Below are 20,516 nucleotides of genomic sequence, written 5' to 3'. Positions count from 1 at the left end.
AGACCGGAAAAACACCAAAGCTAACCTAACATAACCCCAACCTAACTCTAACCTTAACCGATAGCTAACCTTAACCTAATACTTACTTACCCTAACCTTAACTGATAGCTAACCTTAACCTAACCGATAACTAACCTTAACCTAACTGATAACTAACCTTAACCTAACCGATAACTAACCTTAACCTAGCCGATAGCTAACCTTAACCTAACCTATAACTAATCTTTACCTAACTGATAACTAACCTTAACCTAACTGATAGCTAACCGTAACCTAACCTATAACTAACCTTTACCTAACTGATAACTAACCTTAACCTAACTGATAGCTAACCGTAACCTAACCTATAACTAACCTTTATCTAACTGATAACTAACCTTAACCTAACTGATAGCTAACCTTAACCCAACTGAACCAAAGCTAACCTAACATAACCCAACCTAGCTCTAACCTTAACTGATAACTAACCTTAACCTAACTGATAACTAACCTTAACCTAACCGATAGCTAACCATAACCTAACCTTTACCTAACTGATAACTAACCTTAACCTAACTGATAGCTAACCTTAACCTAACCGATAGCTAACCGTAACCTAACCTATAACTAACCTTTACCTAACTGATAACTAACCTTAACCTAACTGATAGCTAACCTTAACCTAACCGATAGCTAACCATAACCTAACCTATAACTAACCTTTACCTAACTGATAACTAACCTTAACCTAACTGATAGCTAACCCACTCTAACCCACAACTGACTTTTTCCCCGAGTAGCGAAGGCACGACAGCACAACGTGATTGGTCCGTTGCAATGATGGTCTTGGAGCAATATCAATTATGATGTCGTGGGAACAACACCAACACGGAGATATCAGATATTATAATGTAAAACATTTAGTTTTTTTTCCCCCCCTGACCTATGTGAAGCCTCAAGTGATCAATCTACAATTCAAAAATATCTAAAAAGCTTGGACATATGGCTTTGGACTTGGGCTGAGGCCAATAACCTAACCATAATTCTGCCTTTTCCCCCTCGTCTTTTTATTTAAGAACAATTTCATATGTACTCAGCCAAGTTTTCCAGTTGTAGTTGACATGGGGCCACTTTGTGTAAGGATGGGAAGTCTTTCTGCTCCCTAGAAGAAGCTGAAGGCGGAAAACAATGAACACAAATGAATGAGATCTGTGACTAACACCCGTGATGTAGGAAATAAAATTGTGCGTATAATCTCCAATAATTAAAGCTGCTTTTGATAACGAAGGGTATACTTAAATGGGTGCTTGTTTGTTGGGATGTGCAGCTGTGGCTTGTCTGTCTACGGCAGGAGGAGGAGACGTGTGTTTGGGAGGTCACGGCGGGGTCACAGGAGGCTTTCTCTGAGGGAGAGTGATTCCCTGAAAACGTTGGCAGGCCCAGGCATTATTCAGCTCAAACAGCAGGGACAACTAAGCAAGACGCTTAGTTGTTTAGTTTACAGCCGCCAGCTTCGCTGACACTAAAATAAACAGAGGAGCCATAAAATCCAAGGATAGCAAGGGACAAACTATGAAACCGACCGTCAGTTTTTGTAGCAAAAGGACAAACAGGCTGAAAGTCCCTGTGCAGAACACAGCAACAAAGCAGCCATTAATTCCCTGTAAGAGGAGCGGTGATAGATGCCAGGCTGCAGCCGCAGCATTGTGTTTATGGAGGCTGCTGGGAGCTTTCACTGAGGTGTCAAAGCACCGCCAGCACGAAAACCCTGCAGAAAATACTCTGTGGACAGGATGGGATTGTTTACACTGGAATTACCGATGGATTTATTCCACATTGAGCGACATTATCTTACCCGTTAAACAGTAAAAAGAAAGTCTGAGCAGGATGCATGAAAAGGCCATGGGGTTGAGCATGGCACGTTTCTGTTTTACTTCAAGGTTGTAAATAAGGAATATGCGCTGGAATGCGTCAATTTTGTGACATTGCCCCGAGTATTTTTCTCAATCATTAAATGAAAACAGCTGGCTGAAAATATCAAGGGCAAGTAGTCTGATAAGGAAACCCCAATTCACTGTTCAATTGGTCTAGCTTGCTTTTCTTGAACACGATTTCCAGAGTTTGCTCCCAGAAGTACTGCAAATCTTCCCTTTATGAAATGAAAATGAAAACAGTCAATTGTTTGATTAATGGCACTTCTTCTGGTTCAGTGAAGAGGCTATAATGCATATCCATGTAATCTACTACTCTGCATATGCGTGTAACATTCATCCTAAATAAGAGCATTAAGCTGACCCGGGCTTCAACTTTGGCACCGTGACAGTCAGGGGGGTAACGAGGAAGCATGTTAATCTCTCCTGTTACTAGGAAAGCAGTTGTTCTGCAGCACTAAACGCTAAATGTGTTTTCCAGATGTGGGAGAAACCCACCCTCCCCCCACCTCCTCCTCCGCTCCCTCTTTCACCTTCGAGCCAAGGCATGAGTAAGAACAAGAACAGGGACACACCTGTGCTGAGAACAGGCACCCCTTTTCCCCTGGCGCTCGGTGGTATTTGGAAGCCGCCTCTCTCTCTCTAGTCCTTCCCGGACTTCTGTTAGCTGTCATCCGACGCTACGAGGTTTTAGAGGCAGACGGGGATCCATTTACACACCGCTTTTATGAACACTGTCGGAGAAGCACTGGAATAGCCATCAGAGCTATGACAGGGCTGCAGTCTAGACTGGGATGACAGAACGGCTAAGTCACACAGACAGGAAATGGGTGGAATCGAGTTACAATGGGGCCGTGTGTGACATACTCGAGTGACGTGTGTGTGTGTGTGTGTGTGTGTGCGTGTGCATGTGCACGTGTTACAGACTTATACAATGCTATAGACATATATGAAGGCAGCCCATGTTTAGTTAAGTTGAAATTAATGTCTTTTTCTTGCATGCATTGTGAGATTTTCCATGCCGCCCCTTCATACACATCACACACATTGGACATCAATTGTGTAGCAAATTACCAAATAATGAAAGAATGAATGTACATTTACCAGATTCCTATGCCCAAGTACTCCACCAGTCCCCCCCTGAACCATGGATTTCCCAGAAGAGAATGGTTTCAAATTACGTGTTTTAATTTTGGTCTTCATAAGAGAATCATAGGGCTGTAATACACACTGCTTCTCTCACCCGCACAGATTTCCAATAAATAAGTTATGAGAGTTTAGGGGGAAATAATACCGTATTTTAACTATGTGTGAGAACGGCCTCAGAAACATGAAGAACAAAATTAATACTGATGTAGTGCTGTAAAACTTTACCCTGGTGTCCTCAACCTGTTTTTTGTTTTTTTCCCCCTTCATTTTACTTTCACATTGTGCAGTCAAAAAGCCCAACTGTACAAAATTCTTGGGCAGGACTTTAAAAAAGCACTTTTTGGGAAGGGAAACGGGGTTTCCTCTCCACGAAATACTGAACTTTTATTTACTTCCTTCTTCAGCCCATATTGACGGGTTACGTCTTAATCAAAACTCCACCCAGATTACTAGTTTGAACACTAGTGACAAAAAAAACAGGAATGTGCACATCTGGCTGTACTAAGATAATAACAACTAAGTAAACTAACTAACTTCCGCTTCCGGTGTGGGAAGATGGCTGCGCGAATTCGCGTTTGCAGCGACCTCAGTGCCGTTGTCGGAAGACGGCGGCATTCGCGGCGGCCTCACCCAGTACCGTCCACGCAAGTGTCTTTGTCCAATGTCTGCGTCCGAGATATGTCTTCGTTTGATGGCTGGGAGAGCTGGTGCTGGATCGGCTGGGAGAGCGGGGCAGGCTAAGCTAACTGCTAGCCCATGCAGACCGGCAGCTCCGATAACACCGAGGGCGGTCTGGCGGCGGCCTCGCCTGGCGTTGACTGTGGTGTTTTTGATGTCGTCGTGAGGAGTACGGGGAGGTGTGTCGAGGGTGTCTGGCTGGGAGAACTGGCGCTGGATCGGCTTGGAGAGCTTGGTCTGCTTCGTCCGGTGGGCCCGGGGACCACGGCCCCTGCCTGGAGCTGCGCCCGAGGAGGAAACACCGAGGGCGGTCTGACAGGTGGGCTAAGCTAACTGCTAACCCATGCAGACCGGCAGCTTCGACAGTCATGCTGGCTGGCGTTCAGTCCTTTGGACAATGATTTTATTTTATTAGTTTGGATATACGTGTTAGTTTGGATATGTGTGTTCTTGAAGTTTTTGGATGTGCTTTTGTCTTTGTGTTGCACTGCTGTGGGCTGGGGGAAAACGATATTTCGTTTAATGACAAAAGTGTTCCTGATTCCTGACAATATTCACAAATCTGCTGGATAATGTGATTTGAACATTGCAGCTGAAAAAAAAGCTGTTCACATGATGTGGAGTTGTAGAAATGGTATGAAATGAAGTATACCCCACCCCTCACTTGGCCTCCTGAATCCTGCAAGTCGTTTATCACCAGTAGAATGATGCTGGATGGTTGGCTAACATGGCGGGTACTCCCACAGTATCACTTAACATGCCAGCTCCATTAGCTAAGGGTGTAGCCTCCCTTTGTGGAAGCTACAGATGTGTTTTCACAGATGAGGTTTTGTAGTGCTGGTTTCTCTTGGTGTCACCCTTGATCCACCTCAGCCCTCAGCACTCAAGGCCGACGGAAATGTCTTGGAGGTCTGAGAGAGGTCCTTCACCTCAAAATGAATGAAGAAGTTTGTACCGAGGATGCCAAGAATAAAAAAATAACATGCTTTCATGTATGAATCAAATCGAGACATATATTTAGATGTTCCTTAAATTAAGATGTATGTAAGTTTGCACCGCTGAACCGGCCAGTTGACGGTGTGTTGACATAGGTCTGAGGTTTGGATGGAAGTGGGTTCACAGAGATGGGATACTTGTTACTTTGTAGGCATGAAATGGCATACGTAATTTGGTGTAGGTCTTTAGATGGGAGATGAGAGTTGGGCAATAAATTGCTGCTGAAGTTGAAATTCTGGACAAAGTGAATAAACACATACACTTAGTGTAGTTTGGTGAAGTCTCACTTTGTTTTGATTTGATTTTTTCTCATTATTTAGTTAATGGAATTGCCTGTCTCTTTCAGAGAAACTGCTGGTGCTGACTGTTGCCACAGATGAGACAGATGGCTTCTTCCGCTTCATGCAATCCGCAAACTTTTTCAACTACAATGTGAAAGTAAGAATGCTGCTTCATATGCCACATTATCTATAGTAAACATGGAGTTTTGTTGGTTCAAGCACAGCTTAAAAGCTTAAATTACTATCAACACACACCTGCCATGATTGATAAGAAAACTATCCTAGGTGTGCGGGTAGCGTAGTGCTCTATTCCGTTACCTAACAATACAGGGATCGCCAGTTCGAATCCCGTTGTTACCTCCGTCCCTACAGACACAATTGGCCATGTCTGCAGGTGGGAAGCAGGATGTGGGTATGTGTCCTGGTCGCTGCACTAACGTCTCCTCTGGTCAGTCAGGGCGCCTGTTCGGTGGGGGGGGGGGGAACTGGGGGGAATAGTGTGATCCTCCCAGGTGCTACAGCCCCCTGGCGAAACTCCTCACTGTCAGGTGAAAAGAAGTGGCTGGCGACACCATATGTACCGGAGGAGGCATGTGGTAGTCTGCAGCCCTCCCCAGATCAGCAGAGGGGGTTGAGCAGCGACCAGAACGGTTTGGAAGAGTGGGGTAATTGGCTGGATACAATTGGGGGGGGGGGGGGGGGGGGGAAATATAAAAAATGAAAACTATGCTAACATAAGCTAAGATAAGCTAAGATAAACTAAGATAAGCTAATCTAAAATAGCATTTCATCATCCTCAAACATCACCCAGTGCAGATTTAAACAGTGCAAGAAACAAAAGTAAATAAATTAATTCATTGATTAATAGATTAACACAACACAAGTCATGCAAACTTTCCCCAGTTTACCAAAAGGGATCAGTAAAAGTAACCGCAAGGCGGCTATTTGGAGAATTTATATGTCGACCTGGATTCTAGGAGACCTCACAACTTGTCCCAAATGTGCTCTGCAACAGGTGTTGGGGATGGGGTCCGAGTGGAAGGGTGGTGACGTGGGGCATTCCATTGGTGGGGGGCAAAAAGTAAGACTACTGAAGGAGGCCATGGAGACTATGGCAGAGCAGGAGGATCTTGTTGTCCTCTTTGTGGACAGGTATGTACCATAGACCAACACGAACACACACACACACACACATAGACATTCTTGGCTCTTGTTTTATAGGGTATACTTGATTTTTAAATTCCATTTTGACTCACCTTCTTGTAATTTACCCCAATAGGTTCTTTGAAAAGCTTTGGTTTCAGTACTACATTATTCTCTTTATAAGCATTCATTCAACAACACCAAATATGGTTTAAAGGCTAGATGAATCCTCGTGAATGTTAGCCTCAGTAGCCGAGGAACAGCTGTCTTTGTGCTTTGAATTCTGTTTTGAATATTTTGATATTCATGAGTGCTTCCAAGCATTATTTTCAATTCTGACTGACCATGAAGCAGAGGCGAGGGCCTCCTGATTGTCTGTTTGGAGCTATGACAGAAGGGAAAACATCCAGTTGAGATAAAGAGCCAGTCGCTGAGTTCTGCAACTTTAAGCCACTTTGTTTTTCAAAACTCTACACTTGATAAAGACTCACTAAGATCTACAAGTTCTGTGCCATTAAACTTTCGTACCACTCTATTATTTGCTTGCACTTAGTTTATTAGGACAGAGTGCAAAAAAATTAATTTTATATATATATATATGGCCCTGTGATGGACTAGCAGCCTGTCCAGGGTGTCTCCTCACCTGCTGCCCAATGACTGCTGGGATAGGCTCCAGAATCCCCACGACCCTGAGAGAAGGGGATGCTGGGATTACTTTTTTATTTTTTATTTTTTTCATCATTTGTTCCCATATGTATGGTGTTATGTGGTTGTCTGATTTTGTATGATTTGGACATTTTCAACCTTTACTTTTGAAGAAATTTTTAAGGACTACACCAGATCATCAGTTTTGTTTGACATACCTAATGAACTATTATCACCGTAATGAGTGCTGTGGACCAAAATACTTTATTGCTGTCTAAATCTATGAATTAGAAATTACAATAATTGTCATAATTACTATGCCGCCCGTCTCCTCACATCCACCAACTCCCGCCATCATATCCCTCCTGTGGTACAGGACCTCCGCTGGTTCCCTCTCCAGCAGAGGATCGAGTTTAAGGTCTTGCTGCTAACTCACAAAGCTCGCCATGGCTCTGCATCCTCCTACCTTTCTGGACTCCTTCAGCCTTACCACTTCACTCTGACTCTGACCTCCTCTTTGTCCCCACAACCTCACCATGGGTGACAAGAGCCTTCTCCTCCTCTAGCCCTCACCTCTGGATGGACAGATCCATTATTTTCTGGTGTTAATGTACCCCAGTGGCCTTTTGTAAGGTTTGAATCACAAGTTAAGCAATGTTTCTTTCTTTTTTTTTGTGGATTTTTTCCCCCTTTTTTCTCCCCAATTATACTTGGCCAGCTACCCCACTCTTCCGAGCCATCTCGGTTGCTGTTCCATCCCCTCTGCTGCTCCGGGGAGGGCTGCAGAATACCACATGCCTCCTCTGATACTTGTGGAGTCGCCAGCCGCTTCTTTTCATCTGACAGTGAAGAGTTTCACCAGGGGGACGTAGCACATGGGAGGATTGGGGTATTCCCCCCAGTTCCCCCTCTCTCCCCCGAACAGATGCCCTAACCAACCAGAGGAGGCACTAGTGCAGTGACCAGGACACATACCCAAATCCGGTTTCCCACCCGCAGACATGGGCAATTGTGTCTGTAGGGACGCCCGACCAAGCTTGAGGTAACACGGGTATTCGAATCGGCGATTCCCGTGTGGGTAGGCAACAGAATAGACCGCTACGCTACCCGGACGCCTGTTAAGCAATATTTCTATAAAAAAAAAAAACAACCTGACAAAGGGCGGCACGGTAGCGCAGTGGTTAGCGTGATCGCCTCACAACAAGAAGGTCCTGGGTTCGAACCCCGGGGTTGTCCAACCTTGGGGGCGTCATCCCAGGTCGTTCTCTGTGTGGAGTTTGCATGTTCTCCCCATGTCTGCGTGGGTTTCCTCCGGGTGCTCTGGTTTCCTCCCACAGTGCAAAGACATGTAGGTCAGGTGAATCAACCATACTAAATTATCCCTTGGTGTGTGTGTGTGTGTGTGTGTGTGTGTGTGTGTGTGTGTGTGTGTGTGTGTGTGTGTGGTGGTGGTAGCTTACACAGATGAAGAGTTGTCATAATAACATAAATGACTTGGCGATTTTGGTCAATAAACTACAGCCACGTAAGCTTTTTGAATATTTCCAGTGTTTTTTCAAGGGTGGCACTTCTGTTCGCACCGTAACACAAGCATGCGTTATCCAGATGTGGATCCAGAAGTGCATGACACAGCTGAAAAATCTTCCAGGATTAAACATCACTTCCTTCCCTCCCCATGATAAACAGTTCATGTCAGAGGACACAGGTGGATGTTCACACTGGTTGCACGGAAGTAAGATTTTAGCTCGTCTTTTAAAATCTGTAAAGGCGAAGGTGCTTTTTTAAAAAAATCAATTTTTAAGAAGTTATCCAGTTTAGCTGATGACAGTTCAGCTTTTCATCAACATACGGTTCTTGACGTGTTCATGTCGTGATACTCTCTATTTGCCCCAAAGCAAAGCGAGCCTCTTGGCAACGCCCAGCAGTGCAGTCCAAGAATGTTTGCTGAGACAAGTGATCTGCCACAAACAATATGGGCTGTTTACATCCAGATTTGTATCCACCTCCAGCAAGTAACTGCAGAGGTTGTGTGTGCCAGATCCTAGATAAGATAATGCCACCCTAAGACGAAGAGCGGCTACAAGGACGGTTTTATAGTGGGTAATAAAAAAGTCTATTGCTCACTTCTGTTTTCTTTTATATTCGCTTCTCTCTACTAGCTATGATCTTATCTTTGCCGGAGGGCCAGAGGAGATCCTCAGGAAGTTCCAGCAAGCCAATCACAAGGTCATTTTCGCCGCGGAGGGACTAATCTGGCCAGATAAGCGACTGACTGACAAGTACCCCATGGTCCGCAGTGGGAAGCGCTTCCTCAACTCGGGAGGTGGGTACCCCGATATGCAAACACATCAAGTTAGACATAACGGAGAGATCAAGTTTAATTGGTTTGTCCCATTTCATCCTTGCTACATCTGTACTGGGAGACTGTATACATTGCTATTACCTGGAGATCATTAGATGAGTAATGAAACTTTTTTTATCCATAACACAAACAGTATTTTTTTTTCCAATTTTTATTTCATACCAAGGTGATTGCAGTACTAAGCTTGATTTAGTGCAGCCTAGCAAATGTTATTGCTCCGTGCTAAGGGTGCTTCTGTGTTTCACCTTCCAAGCATGCAGCTCATTAATACCACACCTTAATGGTTACAGCTGCAATCTGCAGTGCCCAAATATTAGAGTTTTAGTTTGTGCTTCCAGCAATGGCAACAGCCGGGCGTTATTTTTAGAATATGGTACCGGCTGTTATTGTAATCTCGTGGTATAAACCTTGACTACAGTGTGTTTTCCCAGTAACCTGACTCTTAATGGATGGCTCACCTTGTAATTTTCTATACTGGTGGATAGCCATCCATCCCATCCATTATCCAAACCGCTTATCCTGCTCTCAGTGCCGTGGGGATGCTGGAGCCTATCCCAGCAGTCATTGGACGGCAGGCGGGCAGACACCCTGGACAGGCCGCCATGCCATCACAGGGCCAACCCACACACACACACACACACACACACACACACACAGACACACTTGCTTGCTTGCTGGTTGTCCATCGTGCCCGATGATGACCATCTTCTTCTATTTGTGGGTCCTTTGAGGACTCAGATAGCAGAAGATACCTGTGCAGAGATGGTTTTTAAAGTGGCATGGGGGATGCGCTTCTCCCAACGCCACATGACTTGATTGTAAAGGAGATGGTTCCGATGGCAAGGGGGATCCCTAGACGACCGGCACCTCCACACAACTGCAGGGGGCTGCCAGAAATCCAGTTTTTCGGAAACCGCCTCGAAGCGTACCGCCACAGCTTGCTTTTCTGTTGGGGTAAGCTCCCTTAGCCTTATGTCTTCCCAGACTCACCCACGAGGCAGCGGGACAGTGGTTGATAGGTGCCAGGGCATGTCCACCAGGGTGGGCCTGCACACCATATCTCTGGGGCCCACTGCTGCTCCGAGATCCCCTGCCAAGTTAGCCTGGGGCCGCAAGACCCCAGTTACCACGTGTGGCCACAGGGAGGCCTGGCAGGAGTCTTGGTGAAAGAGAGGCTATGTACTGGCAAGGGAAGGCTTACACGCTAGCATGCTTCCCTATTCGCCACAAAGGCTAGCCAGCGGCAGCAAGCTAAGGGCAGGAAGGACACAAGCGGGTTGGAAGAACACATGCACCTTCCCTCAAACTACACACTGCTGCACTAGACGCATCACAACACCCTGTGTGTATGTACACACACACACACTACACACACACACACACACAGTCACACCTAGAGACAATTTAGTATGGCTGATTCACCTGACCTACATGTCTTTGGATGGTGGGAGGAAACTAGAGCACCCAGAAGAAACCCATGCGGACACGGGGATTGGATTCAATAATTTCACATTTTATATGGGGTGGGGGTAAAATCCCAAGAATTCGTGAATCTCTGCTCCAGAGGTGGAGGTTACAGGGGGCCTGTCCGCCAAACTTTCAATTATATTACTGGGCTGCTAACATGCATAGTGGGTAACAAAAGTCCATTAATGAATTGTGTGTTCACTTTCAACTTTATCAACACAGGACTTCTCAAACTTCCCCAGACAAGAGTATCCCAAATGCGGCCAACAGATTTTGGAAAGAAAATTAAGGAAAAGTACTGTACTACATTGGCAATGACCTGAACATGGGCACAGTCACACCGAGTTCTTAAGCACTATCCAAACGTCATGGTCGGCAGCATGTGGCTAGCTCTTTAAAACATTCAAAATACCGCTTTCGCTGTGGTCATCAGTCTGGCTTTACCTCCCATATCTGGAGCCAGGCTTTCTTCATCTGCTCACAGCCTGCTTTTGGCATTCATTGTCATTGACATGTCATGCATATTTGTCTTGGCCCCCCACGTAAAACGGTTTTCATCAAATTGCAGACTTTGTTTTTATCCTGAAGGCTACCGCCCAAGTGGCCAACAGGGTCTGTTTTTATTGCCTCTGGATGCGCACTACTGTCTTGCAGAGAGTACAGCGTATTGGCAATGGACTGAAGAAGTGTTTGTGCGTATGTTTGTGTGTGAACACATGGTGTGTGAGTCAAACCTTTCTGATTCTGTAAAAATTCCTCCAAAGACAAAAGGGTTGAAACTGCGCCGAGTCCAATTTTTGTGAGTTTTCCTTTAAGAGTTGCAAATACTTGAAATTGACTTCTTGAAGGCACTTCACTGCTGTCCCATTAGTTACAAGCCAGTTGAGGTCTATTAAACCCAATTGACCAAAATATATGGTGTTTTGTGAAGATGAAAGTCCTTGTATTTTTGTATCTTGTAAGACGCACATTGTTTTGTTTGGAGGTAAAAGAAACTGTTTGTTGTTCAATGTCAGAGCAGGGACACTTGATAGCATCCCTGTATCAAGTATACAGGGATACTATCAAGTGTCCCTGTATACTTGATACAAGATATAGTTTAGTGTAGAAGAGTAAGGGAGACTTGACTTGATACTTGACAGGAGGGGTCTTGGTAACATGGCGGTCTATTTCGTTGCTTACCAACATGGGGATCGCTGGGTTGAATCCCCCTGTTACCTCCGGCTTGGTCGGGTGTCCCTCCAGACACAATTGGCTGTGTCTGTGGGTGGGAAGTTGGATGTGGGTATGTGTCCTGGTCGCTGCAGTAGCACCTCCTCTGGTCAGCCGGGGCACCTGTTCAGGGGAGAGGGGAAACTGGGGAAAATAGCGTGATCCCCCCCCACGCGCTACGTCCCCCTGGCGAAACTCCTCACTGTCAGGTGAAAAGAAGCAGCTGGCGACTCCACATGTATCGGAGGAGGCATGTGGTAGCCTGCAGCCCTGCCCGGATCGGCAGAGGGGGTGAGGTAGGGACCTGGATGACTCTGAAGAGTGGGGTAATTGGCTGGGTTCAGCTGGGGAGAAAAGGGGGGGGGGCTAGATACATGATGATACCAAAGATAGGTACCATGAAAAAAAGTTTTGTTGATGCCCATTATATGGTCTCCATCTCATCTTTCATATGACTCTATACTGGCACAGTATTGAAAACCAGCAGATCTGCCAGCCTTTGCAATAGTGTGTGCAAACTGCTGATCATAAAAACTTCTTTTATGCAAATACATAACATTGTGGATGCTTTGTTATTGAGTATGTGTTGAGTGCAGGAAGGGTATTTGCATAAAATTTTAAAATCTACCTTTAATCTTTTACAGTCATGCTATGTAGACTATGTCACATCTCTCCTTGAGCTCATGTTTACAGTGTCTGAGGCTTTCTTAATGATGGGACCTAAAAACTGCATCGACCAACAACATAGCCAAACCCTGCAATCTTCTACTGTGGTCAGTGTGCTTAACCATGAGGAAAATGAGCAGGAGACCGGGGAAAAGCAGAGGAAATATTGCTGTGAGAATATACAGTGAGGGCGTATGTCAGATGCTAGCACACGGTGATGCATAAGCCCAGCTAGTAGCAAGTTCCCAGCCATTTATGGAGATTACAGCTTGACACTTGTATCCATTGTTACTCTCCCATCTATCTGCGGTCTGTGGGAGGAGTGAAATCCAGACCCCAGTACTCGTATATCTAAGAATATTGCCAAAAATCACACTTTGTGGAAGGTGCTTGGGTTGTTGCCAGGGTGAAGTGGGAAAGTAATTCTCCCTGCAGACACCAAGGGTCGGCTGTGTAAGTGCATGCCCTTATAAAACTCGATCGCTCTATAGTTTATATTATAGTCTGAAATGTGTTTAACGCTGGATGGTATGATTTGCAGGTATAATTGGCTACGCCCCATACATAAACAAAATCGTCGCGCAGTGGAGCCTCCACGATAACGACGATGACCAGCTCTTCTACACTAAACTATATCTGGATCCACTGCAGCGAGTAAGTGATCTGTACAACGCACAACTGCTATGTTAATATGCAGCAGATTACTATGTTCTATAGCTGCAGTGGCTTGTGAACCAACCATGTAAAATCTTACAAGAGCTGAAATCACATAGCTGTACACAAACAAACAGCAAAAAAAAAAAAACCAAAAAAAACAGCTTTGATGGATGACTATCTCTTTTATATGTCTGTTTTTTTATGTTTCTCAGGACACTCTGAATATGACCTTGGACCACAAGTGCCAGATTTTCCAGAACCTGAATGGGGCCATTGGTGGGTAACCTCAGAAAATTACCTTTATTAAGTCCCTGAATTGTTGTCATTTCACCTTATTTTATTTTTTGCTATTTGAACAAAAGTACATCAACTCTCCATTTCATGCTGGCATTTAGTAAGTTAATGGAAAGAAGGCACTGGTATTCTGCTGACATTCGCAAGTAGATGTGTAGTACCTTGAGTATTTTCTATATACATAGCAATCCAAAATTATAATATATAGAAAACACTAAACATACATGCATATACACATTACTTTAAATAAATATTGTGAAATTTGGGCATCTGGGTGGCATGGCGGTCTATTCCATTGCCTACCAACATGGGAATCGCCGGTTCGAATCCCCATGTTACCTCCGGCTTGGTCAGGCGTCCCTACAGACACAATTGGCCGTGCCTGCGGGTGGGAAGCCGGATGTGGGTATGTGTCCTGGTTGCTGTACTAGCACCTCCTTTGGTGGGTCGGGGGGCATGTTTGGGGGGGACGGGGAACTGGGGGGAATAGCGTGATCCTCCCACGCACTACGTCCCCCTTGCAAAACTTCTCGCTGTCAGGTGAAAAGAAGCGGCTGGCGACTCCACATGTATCGGAGGAGGCACGCGGTAGTCTGCAGCCCTCCCCGGATCACCAGAGGGGGTGAAGCAGCAACCGGGTCGGCTCGGAAGAGTGGGGTAATTGGCCAGGTACAATTGGGGAGAAAAAGGGGGAAAATCTCAACAACAAAAAAATCTTGCGTAATTTATTATCGTAGAGGTAAGTGGCGCATCAAGTCAAATTCATGGTATATAAAAAGTCAGGCTAAGAACACAAATTCTTAATCAAATTCTAAAAATTAGTGTGGCAACAGATTACACACCAACGTAGCGTTTTGGTTCCCACCCTTACTGACATGGTGAAACATTAGACTCCGTACTGTGTAATATTAATGAATGAAGTTCTCAGAACTTGACAGTATTTTTAAGGAAAAGATGCAGAAACTTGCCTGTACCATCTCGTTTTTCTGTATTGGCAGATGAAGTCCTTCTCAAATTTGGAACGGACAGAGTGAGGGTTAGGAACTCGTTGTATGACACCCTGCCAGTGGTGGTGCATGGCAATGGAAACACCAAAGTAAGTAAAAGACTATGCCGCTGTGCACACATCAGCAGTAATAGCACCAGTGTAGTCTACCTACAGCATTGCTCAGATAGCTGTGTATCCACCATCTGCCTTTTGGAAACTGTGTCTCTGCCGAGTTGCTCAGCATTGTTTTGTGCATTGTGGGTTTTATTTCGTTTGCATTTCATTTGGAACTAACTCTACGCTGGCATGTGCCCTTCAGATTTTTATCCATCGAGCGGTCCTCATCAAAGTTGCCATCACCATTTTTAAATCCTCACAGACTCAAGGTATAGACATGCTTTTCTCTGCTCTCCAGTAAAATGTTTCCCAGAGGACGACTTATGGGGTGACAGTGGCTCTGGAGGTAGAGCAGATCATCTGGAAACTTGAGGGTTGCCGGTTCAATCCTCAGCTCCTCCTTGAATAAATGCCGAGGTGTCCTTGAGCAAGACACCTAACCCCCTAACTGCTCCCGATGAGCCGGTTGTCGCCTTGTATGGCTGACTTCACCATCTATGGTGGAGTGTGTGTCTGTGTGGGTGGGTGTGTGTGGGTGAATGTGAGGCATTCATTGATCGTAAAGCGCTTTGAGTGGCTAGCTAGCAAAGCGCTATATAAATGCAGTCCAAAATGCAGTCCATTATTCAGTGGAGCAGAGGGGTCCGGGCCAAAATGTGACATAGTGCTTCTCTTTCTCTTCACATTTCCCCCCACAGTCTCTCCCTCTCTGCCAAGATTACACAGGAGTGAGAGCAGTTCAGTGGGCCCAGGGCAGGATGTCTGTGAGATGCTGTACTCTCTCCCTCAGGGGAGATTCGCCTTGCTTCTTTTCCCCCCTCCCCTGAAGCGTTACAGTCCAATTCTATCACTCTACAGCAAATCCCTGGTCGACCCTGGGAATGAACCAAACCCAACACACCCGAGTCATTCTCCCCACATGCCTCAACATCTGGAGCTCATGCTCTTCAATGGCAAATCGCTGCATGCGCGTGTGCTGAGCGAGACAATTCCATGTTGTTTTTTTTACCATTTTTGAACCTTACTTTCTCTTTTTTGCCCCAGTTATGTTTCCAATTGGAATCTAGTGTGTAGATATTGCTGTCTATAAAAAGAAATTCAGAGACACGAGGAATGCGCTGAACATTATTAGCTTCTTGGCTATCGGTACATGTATACCTTGCATGCAAAACAGTCAGGCCATCTACGGTTTCCTGTGAGTTATGAATACAATTCGCTGGGTTTTATGAAAATACATTACAGAAGAAAGGGAATTATTACGGTACCATTTCGCCAGAGCCGTTTTGACCAAAAGAGATATTTAGAAATTTCTGGCTTCTGGTCCGACTTGCAAATTGACTCTGTCTGGATTTTGTCTAGCCGTTCCATATCCCTACATTAAATCATGGAACAAAATGGCTTAAACTTGCATATAGAGAAAGACAATCATGTGCATAATGGTCATGACATCACACACCATTTAACCGATCTCACCTTTTACTCCCACAGATTTACTTGAACTATTTGGGCAACTATATCCCCAATGTCTGGAACTATGAACGTGGCTGCAGCAACTGTGATGAGAATATGGTGGACCTGTCTCAGCTGAAAGTAAGATCATCATGTCGAGCAACTGTCTGTTTTCTTTTTCCGCTTACCCCCCTTTTAAAAATGCTGCTTTTTGGTTTCCCACATGCTGTTTGAAAATGACTTCTCGCTGGATATTTCCAAAGTATAACAGGCTAGTTTCCATCTTGAACCAACCATCTACGAGTCATTGTCTAGCCTGTATGTTATTTCAACAGATGAGATAAGCCCAGTTTTCTGTTACCATACACATTCCCTTTCCAACAATAACAGGTCATGTGCCCTCTTGCCATGCTGGACCCTTTTTATAAGCGCCTAAATGCCAGGGGAATTCCTTGGGGAAAAGGAAGCAATGTGCTACTGTGGTACAGGATATGGCTTCTGGGGTTTTGTTGAAAGGTTCAGTTAAGGGGGTGTCACTGTCGACCGGCCCGCTTTTTAGTGGGCTTCTCAGTATGGGTTTTATCCACAGTGGTAAGTTACAGTGGTTGGGCTGAAAATTTGTCACAAAGTTCAGCCAAGGCTGGCAACATATAGGAAATGGCAGGAATTGTTGGAAATATCTCTGGCTGTGTCTTGTCAGAAATATGCTGCACAACTTTCATTGTGGGTACAATTCTGATTTTATATATATATATATATATATATATATATATATATATATATATATATATATATATATATATATATATATATATATATATATATATATACATACATACATACATACATACACACGCACACACATGCACACACACACACACACACATACAAACATACATACACACACATATATACATATATATGTGTGTGTATGTATGTGTTTATATATATATAGTATATCAACACAGATACAGGAAAAAAGTTTTAATGCATTGCAGTACAGGCCTTTTTCGTGCGTTGTGCACTCATCAGCTGCTAATGATTTATATATATATAGATATATCTATATATATAGTTCATACAATTTGCCTGTTATTTAAGTATTTTTCCTTGCCGTGAACATGTGAGATGACTGTACAGAATCTGCACTCCTTTGTAAGTCTACATATATCTGTGTGGACATTCGCTGTACTGCAGAGAGCTCCATGAATGGATGGTCTTCACTAGCATCGCTGGAGCTGATTCAATTCAACTCCAGCCGTATTAAAGGCGTCACTGTGAAAGCTGTCCCTGTTGACTTTCCAACATTAGAAAAAATATAATAAAATGTAGTAATAGGCAGGCCTGTGGAAGTCTTTAGTAAAAGGCATTAGACGCTCTTGTGCCATCAAGAAACCAACATTCTGTAGTCGGAATAGAGGGTTTGGAGATGTCCGGTCTTCTGGGAACACTGGCTTCGCTGTGCCAAGGCCTTGTGTAGGGGTAAATCCAGGTCACTGGCAGTCCTGCATATTGCTATGTATTCTTTTGGGTTTGGAGTGAGCTTCGACCCAAGCACAGATTCATGTTGTTACACTGCGTATTGTATTATGGAGTCCAGAGCAGAGCTTTGTTCCTCACAGAATGTGCACGTCGGCCAGAGCCCTCCTATCCAATCTTTTTATCAATGTCTTGACAGACGTGATTGGAAGTTGGACTCAGTCCTTGCGGCCATTCTTTCTCCCAGCTCTCCTGTCGGTAACAATTTAGGAGCAACTTGGCATGATCCAAGGGTGCCCCCCTCTTTAGCCTGAAATGTAGTCATTGCGGAGCTCACAAATTAGATGGTTCGGATCTGGTCTTTTTTTTTTTTTCATCCCTGTCCCAGACCTTCGCTGTGAATTGGTCAAGAGGAGCTGGAGGCCAGACTGAACTGCGTGGGCTGGAACCGAGTGTCATGGGAAAATGTTTCTCCTCTGTCCTTACAGTCTCTTACTCCCTTCATTTCAAACACTCCCCAGCTGTTTTTGGAAATAAATATGTGGCGAGCTGTATCAATAGTTGGAACGTAGCCTGTACAGTAATATGTCGCTGTAATAGAACATTTATATTTCTCTTTCCAACCCACTCACCTCACTGTGAGTTCACTCAACATCTGACTTGAGCCGCCCTGAAATATTTGTTGAAATCTTGTTTATAATGGACAGCGGATAGAAATTATTTCAAGAAAAGTTGGACACAGCAACAGAAGACAAAGAACAGTATCTTGGTCATATTATTAAGTTGGGAGAGATTTGCACAAATACCTCACAAGAAAACCGGGGCCATGATGGTTATTTATTGTTTGGAAGCTGTACTATATGTGGTGCATGCTTAAAGTAAAAATTATTTTCAAAATGTCCAAAAAAAAAGTATTTGAATGTTGCTGTTTTGTGTATGTCTGTCTCGGTTTGTTAATATCTCCAGAATAAATGTTAAACAGAGCTCCATTACCAGGATGTGTTGTTTGGACTTGTGTTAATCACGTTCTCATCTTATCTAAACAGGACTACCCAAATGTGCTGGTTGGAGTGTTCATCGAACAGCCCTCGCCGTTCCTTATGGAATTCTTCCAGCGGCTGCTTACCCTGGAATACCCCAAAGATAAACTCAAACTTTTTGTCCATAACAACGTGAGTGTATGCAGCTGTTGGTAGACATGGCTGCTATTCATTTTTCTTCTTTTCCCCTCTACATCTGCAACGTACATGGTGCTTTAAATACGTCTGCTTATTCATTAATATCTTCTCTCTTCTTAGGAGGTTTACCATGAGAGGCACATCCAGAGGTTTTGGGAGGAGAACAGAAATGTGTTCGGCAGTTTCAAGGTTGTGGGGCCAGAGGAAAATCTGAGCCAAGGAGAGGCCAGGAACATGGGCATGTATGTGTGTCTCTCTTTTAAATCTGCTATACCATCCGGGTGGCATGGCGGTCTATTCTGTTGCCTACCAACACGGGGCTCACCGGTTCGAATCCCCGTGTTACCTCCGGCTTGGTCAGGCGTTCCTACAGACACAATTAGCCGTGTCTGCAGGTGGGAAACCAGATGTGGGTACGTGTCCTGGTTGCTGCACTAGCGACTCCTCTGGTCGGTCAGGGAGTCTGTTTGGGGGGGATAGCATGATCCTCTCACACGCTACATCACCCTGGTGAAATTCAGAAGCGGCTGGCCACTCCACATGTATCGGAGGAGGCATGTGGTAGTCTGCAGCCCTCCCTGGGTCAGCAGAGGGGGTGGAGCAGAGACTGGGACGGCTCGGAAGAGTGGGATAGTTGGACAAGTACAATTGGGGAGAAAAAGGGGGGGGAAAATTCTACTATGGTCTCAAAAACCTTCCTACCGGGAGGCTCGAACCCAACTTATGGTGGGACCGATAAGGGGAAGGGTTGTTGACCCCAACCAAGCAGAATCCAAATGAAAATCTGCTTTCATAATTTCTTTATGACACAGTCTGAATTCTCACACCGAAGTCCTCTTACATTGAACACCAAAGCCATGCAGCAGTGCTGTTTTATGTGCACTCACAACACAGTTAATGGAAAGTCCAAAGTGCTGTGATAAACCTTCGTGGTGCGCAGGTGTTTGTTTTTAAAAAAGGCTTCATTTAACTTTTGTTTTTCTTGAGGAATAATACGACTAGTAAACGTCTGAAGGATTTGTTGAGTGGTAGCAATTGAAGCAAAGAAAACAGCTAATTGCACCCCGTCCCCAGACTCCCTTCATGTTTTGCATTCCAAAATATTGTTGCTTGAAGGCAAATGACTCATGATCACAGCCAGTGGTGGCTGGTGCTGAAAATGTTTGGGGGGGGGGCAATTTACCTTGGCGCAGCACAGCTGACGGCTGCTTTAATGTCCACACAGTCCCAGAGTTATTAAGAAGGATGATGTAGCCTGTATATTTTATCAGGGTTCGTAGACAGTGGATGATTCACAGTCGGAGACGAGGCATCATGGTGGGTGTGAACATGATTGACAGCCACGAGAATTGTCCAATCAATGTTTTTTTTCTGGGAGTTGTTCCTTATCCGGTGCGAGGGTCTAAGGACAGGATGTTGTGTTGCCATAAAGCCCCTTAAGGCAAATTTGTAATTTGTGATATTGGGCTATGCAAATAAAATTGACTTGACTTGAATATATCAAAAAACATTAAAACAATACCAATTCACTGTCAATAAAAGTGGGAGTGTCTGGGGCGCACAGAACTGTGCCTCCATGGCAAATCTGAAGAAACCACTCGGACAGCAGCCTCAGGTCACCTGCTCGACAAAAGTTTGAGGGCTTACATAAGGTATCGTTTGGCCGGCGCCCCTCACCCAGGAAGTATATGTATTCAGACAGAAATCAACCAAATACCATTTGAACCAATATTTAATGCTGCTGATAGGCGCTCACAGACTGAAAATACTTTTATTTCAGAATTATTTGCATTATACAACTATATTATATTTAACATGTTTAAGTAGATTTTCATCTCTTGATAT

The 20,516-nt window shown here is 44.6% G+C and overlaps 1 protein-coding gene across 2 annotated transcripts in view; it reads left to right on the top strand.

The window, feature by feature from the left end:
* Positions 1–20,516, top strand: part of plod2 (procollagen-lysine, 2-oxoglutarate 5-dioxygenase 2) — a 43,634-nt gene that overhangs the window by 10,699 nt on the left and 12,419 nt on the right. For both annotated transcript variants that reach the window (XM_056299355.1, XM_056299353.1), the window contains exons 2-10: positions 5,080–5,171; positions 6,030–6,166; positions 8,962–9,125; positions 13,051–13,163; positions 13,379–13,442; positions 14,459–14,556; positions 16,054–16,155; positions 18,540–18,665; positions 18,792–18,913. In XM_056299355.1, the coding sequence (XP_056155330.1) occupies positions 5,080–5,171; positions 6,030–6,166; positions 8,962–9,125; positions 13,051–13,163; positions 13,379–13,442; positions 14,459–14,556; positions 16,054–16,155; positions 18,540–18,665; positions 18,792–18,913 (1,018 nt within the window). The remainder of the gene's footprint in view (positions 1–5,079; positions 5,172–6,029; positions 6,167–8,961; positions 9,126–13,050; positions 13,164–13,378; positions 13,443–14,458; positions 14,557–16,053; positions 16,156–18,539; positions 18,666–18,791; positions 18,914–20,516) is intronic.

The sequence above is a fragment of the Lampris incognitus genome, chromosome 19 (genome assembly GCF_029633865.1).
Source record: "Lampris incognitus isolate fLamInc1 chromosome 19, fLamInc1.hap2, whole genome shotgun sequence".
In the NCBI taxonomy this organism is placed as follows: Eukaryota; Metazoa; Chordata; class Actinopteri; order Lampriformes; family Lampridae; genus Lampris; species Lampris incognitus.
Note: the sequence above shows the minus strand (reverse complement) of the source record. Positions and strands in the feature narration are given on the sequence as shown.